We start from the raw sequence: 13386 nt of genomic DNA on the forward strand, positions 1-13386 counted from the left end.
TATTTTGTTCTTGATTTTACCATATTTCATCTTCAATTTCACCTCAGGGTGATTTAAGGACATGCCAAATATTGTAAATTGCTAATATTCATTTAAAATCCTAGTGGAAGCCCAATTTTATAATGTTAGGACTTTCTTAACAGCTCATTAATGCTGAAATTAACAACAAGCTGTCAATAATTTCAGAGGGATAATGTAAATTACAATCTCTGTTTGTACAGAGCAGGTAGAAAATTAAAAAGTAGAAGAAGGTCTGGTCTTCTTTGGACCAGATGATCTGAATGATGGCTGGGGAGAATCTCTTAGATTTGTACCTGTCTAAGCTGAAAGTTCAGTCTGGATTCATTTAAGTATTTATTTGCTTCATTTCTAGTCAGTTGCCAAATCTACTCAGTGTTTTCTGTTATTTGATTTAGTTATTGTGCTTAAGCAATAGCAGTCATACATCTGCTTCATAAATCTGCCCCTCATCCTTACTGCTGGTCAACTTCAAATTGCATTGAAGTTGTGATTTTGTTTTTCCGGTATAAATGTGTCCAAATGAAACACATTGTAATGAGAACCTGTCCAGAACCTACTTTATACAAACAACTTATTATATATCTAAGTTGCATCCCTCCTTATATTATTATAAGTATGCTGACCTTAAGGGACAGCAAGTAAAGTTGAACATGTATCATTAGTATGTGATAAAAAAAGAAAAAAAAATCTCAGGAGTAAATAAAATATTATTTTTTATTAATTTGGGATCTTGTTTTACCTATATGATTTTGCTAAATAGTAGCTGGCCTTTTATCTGACCATAAAAATGAACTGAATTTCTAAGCAAATTAGTCAATGACCAAGAGGTCTGATGATATTCATATGACACCAAAATCCTGGACACTTCATTTGACTAAATATTTAACTGAAGAAAAAAACCAAACACAGAAAAAGCATCAGAAAACTAGGGGGCCAGGCCAGAACCAAGATAGTATGGTCTGTATTTTTAAGAGGAGTCACACAGAAGGATAAATCATAATTGATGAGGATCCCACAACGACACAATACATGTTTGCAGAAATTTGCTTCCAGTTATGCTGGTCCTATTTTTTTTTTCCCAGAGAACTAGTACTTTTTGGAAAAAATACCTGCAAAAGCTCATCCTCTCGTAATTACACATTCAAAATGTACTTGAGAAACTTCAAAGTTCATGCTTAGACTCACTAAAATTTGGTATTAGTCTTTGTACTGTGTTGACTACAATTCTACTAAGACAGAGTCCAAAGGACAAAGAGTCCTTTGCTGTATATCCTGTTATGAATAAGGAAGTACCTCTGAGTTTTTGCCATGTCTTGGGAGACTATCATTAGTAATGCAAAACACAAATCATAAGCAAAGATTATCAAAAGCTCATTAAGTATTCCCTTTAGACAATGAATGGGAACACCTGCTGAACTTTCTAATCTGGCTTCTCTTTTTAACAAGCAGATTACAACCTACCCTATAACCAAAAAGCCTGTATTTTGGACTAGGACTTCAGTGAATGCATCAGGTGAAGAGGAATAAGAGGTTAAGTGATCTCCCTTTTTACAATGTGCTCAGGTTTTAAAGACAGAATAAGCGCCTTTATTAGTACTGTATCAGTAGTATTCTTTCAGTGCAATGATTCGGTGCTGCATTTTCCAATGACTTTTGAAATGCAAGGTTTTTGTGTCTGATATGCTACAATTCAATTTGAAAGTGCTGGTGTAACCAGCATTTACGCACAAATTTGAACGTGTTGAACTGAGCAAACTGTTGCAGGCGACAAACTCACACTTCACTGCTATTTCTCCCTTTCATTTTACAACTGCTCAGGATGTGCTCATGCAAGAAGAGGAGCTCAGGCAGAGACTGCATGGTGCTGCACAGCTGGACAAGAGCACCCGCATGTTACAGCTTGCAGGGTGCGTTCGAAGAGGAGGGCAGAGGAGCATGCCAGTTCTTTCATCTGTACCGAGGCCAAACAACAGCAGGTTAGTACCGCCTACTAGTTAGGGAACCCCAGGAAAAGGGCAGTAAACTCTTTCTGCAAATATTCACTATAGTTTAACAACACTCTAAATATCAAGCACTGCACAGCCTTAATATCAAACACTGCACTTCTGTTCCTCAATTAGCAACTAATTACCTTCTCATGTCTCTTTGCTGCCAATGGAGAAATAGGTGCACCTCAAGAAGATGACTCAGATATTACTAGAGGTAACTACACCTTTCTACTGGTTGTTAAAGGTGTATAATCTAGATTGAGAATAGACACAAAATGGATGAATCCTGTTCATGATCATTACTAGCAATGGGATGATAACATAACAGTCATTGTCACTCTAATGCCTTGACTGTATTGCCATCTCTTATCAAGTTACTGGGAAACATGACCTAACAAAATGTAAAGGTCCCAGTGATGCACTGCAGACATATTTATTTGATCTTGGTTATCATTATGTACTGCAGAGTTTAGTAGTTCACAATGTAAAAAATATACCGCATTTCAAACCCCCTATCTAAAGTACAGAGACAACCAGCATGATTTCTGTACAAAACTTGTATGGAAAATATTTTTCCTACAGAAATAGTACTTTTTTCCCTCATAAATCTTCATAACTTTGTAGTTCAAAAATACCACAGTATGTATGTACACCTACAGTAAAGGCTATGAGTTTCTAAAAGATCATGTATTATAGGTACTGCTTTTACATAGAAAAAACAAACAAACAAACAAACAAGAACCCAAATGAAAGCCCCAACAATTCCCCTCTCCCTTAACTGGATCTAGTGTTGATAGAGCTTGGGTACCAGGTAAGTTGGGGACTATACGTTCCCAAAGAAAACGCCACAGGAAATGAATTACCCACTTTTTTTCAGAGCTGCTTCCTCCTTTTCGTTTATGAATATATTTTCTTTTTTTTGTTGTTGTTGTTGTTTTTGTTTTCTATCTGAAGGAAAGCTTAAGACTTCTAACTTCCACACTTTAATTTCATTTTCTCTTCATCTGATATCACAATACAGGCACACTTACTATAATCATTTCATATCTGTTAGTTAATTCTGAACGCTGAGATTTAATCCCAGATCTGAGTTTGAATTAAGGAAGCAGCAACTGAAAAGTAAGAAAATACCCAGCTGAATGGAAATGGCAAGCTTTTCAGAACTTTCTCAAGAAATGGGAAGTTGCCCAAAGTCTGCATTGCCAAAGTCAGTTTTTAATTATGTCACCATAAATTAGAACTAATTATGCTTTCTGGAATGGAATCATCTTCAATTTGTGTTGTAAATGAAATAAAACCCATCCCACAAAGGTATAGCAGAGGAAAAAACAAATGTGCATAAAGAGATTTCTGTAATTTTGCCAGTCTAGACATTGGGAGAGCTATTACGCCTGTCCATAGCTGGAAAAATTGGACTTAATATTGAGGTCTTTGGCTCATTGCAACCTCTTTGCTGACTGTTTTACTCTGTTTAAAATTTCTGGTTTGGCTTGATTTCTCTTCTTTCTTTAGAAACAACGTCATGCAGGCAGTTCTTAATAGTTTCAGAATTCTGAGCTGCTAAATTATTCAGCAATGGTGTATTCAGACATTTCTTTCACTGAGAATTCAGAACATGCATGTTTAAGAGCCTACATGGGTAATTGCAGGTGTTGCTGAAAGAAAAATGCCATGCCTTTCTGCTCTAAGTCAGTAGTACGCTAAACTGAAGCAACATTGTTTTTTACTTTTAGACCAATCCTTGAAAGTTGGTACAAAGGTCTGTAATAACAAAATGCTTGTATTTTAGTAAAACTTCTGCTAATGATCAGTATAATAACTGACAAAATCAGTTGAGCAGGATTACGCATGCTTACTTGAAAACATCTGGTCTGATTACAATAGTTAAAATAATGTTGGTTGTCTTCTTAAATGCAAATGAAGAGTTTTGATAGAGGGCAATTTAACTGGAAACTTACCCTAACATCTCCACAGTCCTATAACTATACACAGAAAAAAATGTCATAACTCCCCCATGTATTTCTCTCAAAGATGGAGACTCAAGGCAGCTGATAAAGAATTAAATAAGTTTGGGAATAATAGAAATATTTATCTTTTATAGAAGTATCCCTGACCATAGCAAATCCTATTCATTGTAGTAATTTTTGTACATTCTCTGAAGTCTCCCTTTCACATAGTACCTCTCATATAAAAAATAAGCCAACATTCTTCCTAAGTCATCTTGTCTTTTGCTTTGATACTTTAATAGATGCTGTTAAGTGTACAGTTCATACCACTGAACTGCCAAAGTCATTAGAGACTCCCTCTCTAGAACCACCCAGAAAGTTCAAGAAAAACATCCTTACTCTTTGCAGATAATGAGGATATGCAGCTCTCCAAACAGCTGGCAAAATGCATTTATCAAAAGCCAGTATACTTTTTGTCTATGCATTGAAAATTAATACAGTCAGCATACCAAGCACTAAACTGCTCTTAAAATATTTTTCAAGTGGCCTATGTTCATCTTAAAACATGGCACAAATCTTTCTAAGCACAGCAGAGATAACAATTCACACTATTCTGAATTGTATAGTTAATACAAAATCAGTGACAGCAAAATCTATTGTATATGATTCACTGGGAGGGAGAAAAGCATACCTACCAGGATTATATACAGTCTACTGTCAATGCCTTTCAGTTGTTCAGCCCTATGTGGTGTTTGGCATGACTTCATAAATTCAAATTGCTCCAGCTGAAGAAGCTGTGAGGAATAGCTGAAAACTGTCTGTTGAGCTTGATATAAAACAACAGGTTCATCTACTGAAAGATACCTCTGACATTAAAAGAGATAGGTAAAGCTTTATAATGGCTTCTATAATGTTTTGGTCTCTCCTTTATGCCTAATAAAAACAGCCACTGAAAATATATCCTTTTTGTCAGTTTTACTGACTCTTTTAAGAATCCTGAAAGCAGTAGTCTGGTGAAGAGAAGGCAGCGAACAGGAAAAATCAAAGAATCACATTCTCCTCAGGTTGTCTCTGACCTCCAGTCTTTTCAGATACTAATAAATGGCATCCTAACTTGTCCTGGGCTTACCACACAAAACAGCAAAACCCAGATGACAGCAGATAGCTCCTGCCTGCTGCTGCGCTTCTACAACTAAGTCCTTCTACGCCAGCCAATAATTCATGTCTGAGAAGTGCCAAGAATTAATTAGCGGTGGCCTCCTTACACAAGCAGTCCGTCTTCATCTGCTGTGGTGGTAGTAAAATCACATCTTGTGGTTTTTAAACATAACTTGCTATAGGGACTGCTCATGAAAGATCCTTCCCTCCTCTCCACTCATGGGGAATGATCACAGTTACTGTACAGTGCGGTGTAGGGAAACTTGGTTGCAGTACAGGAAATGTACAGTGAGGAGTATCAAATATTCAGAAAGAAGAAAAGAATACATTTGTTACTGAAATGCACATGTTAGGATAGCTAATAATCTACTATTGTTGTAAAGGAGAACATTATTTTTATACCCACAACAAAACATGGACCTGCAGAACTTTTCAGGCAATCTTCTAACAGCTTCATGCGAGTCTTCTGCAGCTCGGGACTGTCCCATTCATCTGCTTCAACTCCCCAGTATAAGTCTATGACCTGGAAAATAATAATTTGTAACATTGTTAATGTATCATATGCTCTTCCTACATATCAGATTAAAAATTGACTTTGACAGCATGTTGTGTACTGCTAGGCATTGTTCTGCAGGGCTGTGAAAGGCAATGAGATCTATATCCAGTCCTCCTGTAGGCTGGCAGGGTTTCCTTAAGTAGTAACAATTTGAGCCTCTATTTTCCCTCCCAGATTTTTTTTCTGTTTAGATTGTAAGTACACTCTAGGACTGGGACAGGCTCTCATTTCACATTCATATTTTTGTGAAGAGATTAGCATGACAAGATCTTGATTTGATGTAGTCTCTATTTGCTACTAGATTGCATATAATGGATAGGTAAGAATAATGACAAAAGCATTGATAAAATCCTGGCTTCACGGAAATGAATGGGAGTTTTGCTGTAGATCACATTCAAGACTACGACTTGACACCCCATGTCACTTGTAGCCACAGGATATAAAACCATCCTGTGCGCATGGCTCAGAAGAAAGAATATGTGCAGTTCTGTAATATCATGCTTCCTTTGTTGGCTGGTCTTTGTCACTTTGGAAGCAAAGATTGTACAGATATGCAACGGCAGACAGCTTGCTGTTCAGCCTTTCATTTATAGCCGCAGACTCAGCTTTGTGATGGTAATGGGATGCAAACAAACTCCTGACAGAAACTGGAATAGCGATGTTAAACTTATTTGAAGAAATTAAGCGATGAAGTGTGATTTCACTACACATTTTAACTAAGAGGCTGAATTCTTATTGTGGATAACTGAAATTAAAAGAATAGGGATCATACATATGCGTTTATAAATTTTGGAATAAAACTTATGGTACATGCTACTACGCCCTAGTTTAAGCTGCTGTTGAAGTTTACATTACATATATACCTTGAACAAAGAAGTCCAAACTGCCAGTTTTAAAAAATAAAATCAAAATTGTATTGAGATAGGAATACATCACAATATTGTTTATTATAATATTATTTGTACTGTGGGAGCACCCTGGTCTTGCTGTGAGAAACACAAACACAAAACTGATTATTGTCTAAACAGATCAAAAAATCGGCCTGAAGATCTAATATAAGAGCTAACAGTGGGTTGATGTAAAATTCACTGGTGTGTAGCTGGTTAATCTCCTTGGAAAATTTCTCATAACAATAAATGACAAGGTTTAAGACCTAATCCTAGAAGTATTTATGCCCATGTTTAATTTTACTACCAACAGCCTTGTTGGTTATTTCAGGCAGAAAAGTTTGGGACCTGTGTCAGCATTTGCTGGAGTAGGAGCTCTGTTGCCAAACATACTAGGTGATATACTGATCATGAGTGAAACAGCCCTAAGTATAAATGCATTGTAGCTTACACTGCCAAGAAAATACACTTAGCATCTTTATTTTTTACAGACACTCTGTTCCAAAATTTTGTTGGAACAGAGTCTTCTGCTTTATAAAATCACATCTCAAACAGCCTTCCTATCTCCCTCATTTTCACTGATTTCTTCTCTGCCCTTTATCTTTTAATCTGATTAGGAAAAAGAAGTGTTCTCTGCTTTCTCTCTCCTGTCTGTTATTTATCTACATGACTTCATTCCTGAACTTCATATTGTATTCAGCTGTCTGATTACTTGAATGATGTATGATAGAGCTTAAGTATTCTAGTCATAAAATTAGAGCATCTTAGCATACAGTCAAAAACATTTGAATTAGTGGTTGAAGAAATTTATTGTGCTGCTCAAGTTCATCTGAAACATAGAGGCAATTTCTATTTTAATTAACTGTTCAGAAATCTGATAACACTGTAAATGTGAAGAGGAAATTCTCTGGGATATTGTATATTGTAGGGGCTCGGCACCTGCCTTCCAAGTGTTATAAGGTTATAGATTATTTTTATTGGGTAACATAATTTTGTTGCAAAATATCTTAATGTCTTATAATTTGTCCTGCAAAAAGAAATGTTTTAGCCATCAAACCTCTGAAGGCACCACCAATTTCAAATGGAGGAGTTTATCAGTTATTCTTTGTGCCAACTAAAATAAATAGGATATACTAAATTAAAGAAATGAAACAGGAAGACAGCTGTGTCTGCTGTTGAAGTATATTTTTACATACACTTGGAAGAACGGCTTGACCCCACTCTTACATTCAGTAAGGCTGTCACAGTGAGATGACAACCAGTGCCCTGTGCAAAAGCCAGTGCAACAAGATGGGCTGACACTGCTCGAGGTTAGTTCCACATGAGTCACGTAATGGAGACTTCTCATTCACGATTCAGTGCTTCCCCTTGTTTCTTTTAGCTTTTGTCCTACCAATCTGATAGTTTCATAGATTTTTCTAATTAAATGGAATAATTTTCTCTATCACATCTGACTGCTTACAGACACTAAAAGTTTTCATTCATGAAAAGACTCTACTTTCCTCACACATGCATCACACAGTGAAAATGATTTGAAACAGTCCCATTGTTCCCAAGAACAAAAGAATATGCTGTTAGTTAACTACTGCTAGTTATCCTCCAAAATTTTTCTATTACAACTACTTCAACTACTCTGTATTCCCCCACGCCCCCAAAATCCTATATTCCAGGTATAAAATACCATGCATTCTGGAAGCATGTTTCTCTGCTAACTTTATTTCTGTCTTAACTGATACCTGCTTTTCAGCAATATTTGCTGATTCAAAAGAAAAGGAAGTGCATTGAACAATAAAATCCACAGAGCGATTTAACACATTCTGTTCTGCTTCTACGCACAGGTGGCTATCTTCCCTAACAGCTCCCACCAACTTTAGGATGCCTGACAGATCTCATGCCTTGCAACACCTGCAGCGCTTATCAGTGGAGCCAGATGACTCAGTGGTAGGTGGAGCAATGAATGTCTTGGAACGCATTTCACTTAGGTCATGATTTATCATGCAGAGGGTGTTTTCAGAGCAGCCTATATAGTAATGCCTTTGTGGTAGACCTTTGAGGTCGCTCACGTTTGTTCAGTACAGGATCATGTAACAGGATGCAAAGTTATGTGTTCTGGTCTGCAGAGGGAAATATAAATCTATCTCTGTAACTGAAAAGTACGTGATACTTTCTGGACACCACTGCATTAAAATCAGCAGTGTTGATTTTGCATGCTAACACAAGAAACATCACAATAAACAACACAAGCCATCAGTAGTAGGAAAGGCAGAAAAAGTCTATCTCAGGGCCTCCCCCAGAATACCTTACTATTTTCCCGTGGTAATTTTGGGTGCAAGTTTTTCTACTTTGCTTCCTCAGTAATGTGATAACTTTCTAGTTGTTTCCAGAAATGTGTCAGTGGAGCTGTCTCTCAGACCTCATATCACATATGGACTCTCCTGGTGTTGAAACTATAAGATAAAATAATTTGCTTCCATGAATATCAACTAGAGTAAACTTAATTATTCCTCCCCTAGAGACTACATTACAATTCAGCTGAAGACAGACATGCTTTCTCCCACTAAGAATTCAGTGGATTATGATCTGTTTGGAGGAGACACTTCCCTCCTCTCCCTGACATGTCTCCTTAAAGATGACTGAGAAATTAAGATGCTGAGAGAGTTTATATTGGCATTTTCCATGAATATCACGTGGTAGTAACAGGAGAGAAATGTTTTATTATTTCAGTATCTTTTGATATTCCTTGCATGTACCACTGCACCTGGGGCTCCCCAATCAGCTGATGAGCTAGGACCTTCAGAGGAAGTTCTTATATAGCCATAATCAGAAATCACTCTGGAATTTACCACCATGCAGACTCAGCAACTCCATTGTGACTCAGGGAATTAAGACCAAATATCCTAATTCAAGAACTTGTTATTTTGATTAAAAGCCAGCTGCACGTACATCAGGAATAACACACTGTGAGGAACAGGATGCTATCTAAAAGGCAATAGTTGTTGTCAAGGAAGCTATACTCAGGAGAGATGAGTTTCTGGGGTCAGTGAGATGGGATGCTAACATTAATATGTGAAGAAGGCTTGAAGAGTTACAACCAGATTTTTTGAAAAACCAAACATTTTTACAACATTGCATGCTGCATTTGTTTCTCTTAACAGAGAGCTAGTTCAAGGCACGCTGACGTAAATGGGTCTGATTGACCTTACTGGACTGTGAATGAGGATATACCTGACTTAAAACCATCAGTAATGTAACTGCAATGCCAAACTCGTGCATTTTAAATCAAATGTAACTGTACTTTTTTACTAATTGGCTCTTACCAAATTTGTGTATGTGTCTTCCACAGTACAAAGGAAAATTTGAATTGAATGAAGCAATGGGAATGTTATGACTGACATTAAAGGAAGCAAATCCCATAGTATAGGAACTATAGGTGCTATACTATAGGCACAATAGGAATTTTGTTGAAATATTCCACATTCAATTCATTTTTTAAAATCAGATTTTCAATATTCACCTGGTTAAATCATTTTCCACATTAGAGTAGAAGACAAACCGGTAAGTAGCTAAAACAATTAGGGGACTATGCAGATGATGAAATATAATGCTGATGACATGAAATTAAAAATATATCGCAGGGATGCAATTAACTTTCGTATGGTTTCTAGAATCAGAGCACAGTATTTCAGCTCTGATATTATTTATCCTTAAATAGTTAAAATACAGATGGTTTGATTAAGTTTCTAACGTGAAAGTTGTCACTTGGTTGCTGTATTGCTTGTACCAACAGTGAGATATCGTGCTGTAAAACTGTTCAGTTTTTTCATCTGTTCTGGATTTACCTCAAATCTGCCTGTAAGATAGTTTAAGTACATCGATGCAGTACAATTCATATATATGAAATATAGTTTTTGTAATTTTCTATTTTACCAGTGATAAGACAACAATTACAATATTCAGAAACATTATACATTCTGAACAGAGTTAATTACAAGAAATAAATATTTATCATAATGCAAGATTCAATGAAACCTACCTGAAATTCCAGGCCATAGTTTTCCCTGCAGAATTCTCTCAGCTTAGGATACACATGCTCTCTTAGTGCATTCCTTTCTGCTATTGTATCTGTGTTGGGAAAAAAGATGTTATTTATATGAACTCTCTGCTTTCAGTCAGAGATACTGATTTATCCACATAAAAAGAGCCCTTAAAATTCACAAACACAAGCCTGATGAAAATGTAGTGTTGGGATTTGATCTCCAAACTGTATGTTGTACTTTGTTCTGTTTCACATAAATGCGTTTGTGTGTGCAACACCAGGTTTAATACCTATCTTCATATGCAGTGTATATTTCAGTAAACTGCAGCTGAATTCATCTTGCCATTCAGCAATAAAAATTTCTTTATCAGTTTGACTTCAATGTAATTTTTAGGAAGTTGGATTTTACTAATTAGAAACATAAAACAAAGAGATACACCAAAGATGAAACAGACTATTGCACTTAGAAATAAACTAATAACATTAGTTAATGACATAATATCAAATGCTATCACTTTCCTCAACAACTTCAACCTGATAGTACCTTAAAAGGCAGAAAGAAATAATAGCATCTTACTTATGGTATTTTTTGGTCCAGGTGATTCCCGATAGCATACTAAATGTGCAGTTCTGACATCATGTTATTCTCACCATGCAAAATGACATATTTTGATAATAAAGTACAATATCGTAATAGCATGCCAAAAATATTACTACATTCCGTCTGTCCAAGTTAGTCTGAACACATTCATATAAAACATATCACTCAAGAAACAGCCAGTTGGATTTGAAGTAGATTTGCTTTGTAATTAGACCTTGTATAGATAATATATCTTATTATCCCTCCAAATAAGATTAAGTTATGTGATGGATTTTACTAGGCCTAGATTGTGGCCAGTGTTGCCTGCGTTAAGACACAGAGGGCTGACACTGTTGCTAAGTTATTTTCACAAATAAAACACAACTGTTGTAAACCACTAGTTCCAAGTGCTGCACGATACAAAAAAAAAAAAAAAAAGGCTAACTTATAGGTGATGGAGAACACCTACTGCAGTTAAAGCGATGTTTGTATAACTACACTAAACAAACTAATAGATTAAAACTGATTTAACAAGTCCCATATTGTTGTAAACCAAAGGCTGGTGTTCAAGTCTAATAATATTTTATTTATCACAGCCACAGTCGATACATTTAAAGTCACAGGTCTGTTCACAGAACCAAGGCCACAGATTTATACTCTTTTTCTATTTTGACAGTTCTAGGAGATTGTGTAATATTTCAGAGGTATACTAAAATACCAAGGAGGAGATTAAGAATTTAGCGTACTGAATTAAATTATGGATTTCACAAATGTGTGGTAAAAATACCATTGTTCTTTATAAACAGAAAATAATCCAGAACGCCTCCAGAGAAATTATTTCTTGTGAAATCTGCATTCATGTAAAAAGGCTATACCACAAAGGCTCAAAAGTACAACCGCGAGCTTAATCCACTCAATCTGATTTACCACAACCCTTCCTCCACAAGCCTTTCATGTGGAAGAAAGTCAGAGGTGTGGCAGTTTTCATAAAACACCCTAAGTACAACAATGTTATGTATTTACGATTTCTAGCTTTAAAATCCACTAAACATGCTAAGGTTTTCTGAAGACAAAGAATGGTCCAGAAGCATAAGTCATGTTGCTCCACTGTAAAATTTCTATTTGACTGTGGGCACACCGTGCAAGGGAAGATCCTAAATCTGCAGTGCAGTTTCTGTACGTCTGAAGTGAACACTGGAAATGGGGCAGACGCTGTTCTGGGCTACACTGAGAAGCTTAGTCTCACTCTCTCATTTCCCTTTTGGGAAGTTATTACCCTCTCCTTGGCACTGGAGAGGCCACATCAGCAGTGCTGCACCCAGTTCTGGGCACCCCAAACCAGGAGGATGTGGAGGAAACTGGAGAGACTACTGAGGTGGTCAGGGCCAAACGCACAGCCCACAAGGGTAGACTGAGGGATCCGGCCTTGTTCAGGCAAAGGAGGAATCAGCCCCAGCCTACGACTGCTTCTAGGGCAGTTAAAAAGATGTAGAGCCAAGCTTTTTTTTGCAATGTCAGCACAACAAAGGCAACAATGACGTGCTACAGCTTGGGATGTTCAAGTGGACATTAGGAGAAGCTGCAGCTGGCTGTCCAGGGGCTGTGACTCTTTGTCCTTGGAGCTTTTGAAAACTCAACTGGACACAAAAAGCCCACGGCTGACCGAGTTGATGCCAGCAGCACTCTTCAAGAGGGAAGTTAGCCCGGATGACCTCCTGAGCTCCTCTTGCAATCAGCAATCCAGTCTCTCAGAAAAACCCATAGGTTTGGCTTAATAATCTGGACTCCCTGTTTCGGGGGATTTCAACCCCATTTGGGCTCAACCCCCACAAGTATTTGGACTACATCAGACCCGCACATCTTTTTCATCCAAAAGAAACTCAGTTCATGCATACCAAGACTGCTCTGTGAGTCGAAGTGTATTAGATGGTGATGATCTCAGAAATGTGCTCCAGATCTGGATGAACACGGATGCATCCTGCAAATGTTTAGGAAGGGAGTGCAAAAACCAACGCTTACAGCCCAGAGCTGCATAAATGAGCACGAAGGATGGATGAGTTGCTCCCTCCTTGGGATCCACAGTCATTAATTCTCTCTCATACCCTAGTGCCTAAGTCAACCTTTTCTTACAGGATGTAGTACACAGCTAACAAGGCTAATTAGCCTGAGGGTTGCAGTGTGCCGACGCAGCAGTGCTATTTCTGCTCCAAAGCA

General features: G+C 37.2%; 1 protein-coding gene across 1 annotated transcript in view; it reads right to left on the reverse strand.

The window, feature by feature from the left end:
• The window catches only part of NWD2 (NACHT and WD repeat domain containing 2), a 59735-nt gene that overhangs the window by 28006 nt on the left and 18343 nt on the right, over positions 1–13386 (reverse strand). Inside the window, exons 2-3 of the mRNA XM_040556012.1 lie at positions 10590–10678; positions 5520–5636 (exon numbers count right to left, since the gene is read on the reverse strand). Of these exons, the coding sequence (XP_040411946.1) occupies positions 5520–5636; positions 10590–10678 (206 nt within the window). The remainder of the gene's footprint in view (positions 1–5519; positions 5637–10589; positions 10679–13386) is intronic.

The sequence above is a fragment of the Cygnus olor genome, chromosome 4 (genome assembly GCF_009769625.2).
Source record: "Cygnus olor isolate bCygOlo1 chromosome 4, bCygOlo1.pri.v2, whole genome shotgun sequence".
NCBI classification, from domain to species: Eukaryota; Metazoa; Chordata; class Aves; order Anseriformes; family Anatidae; genus Cygnus; species Cygnus olor.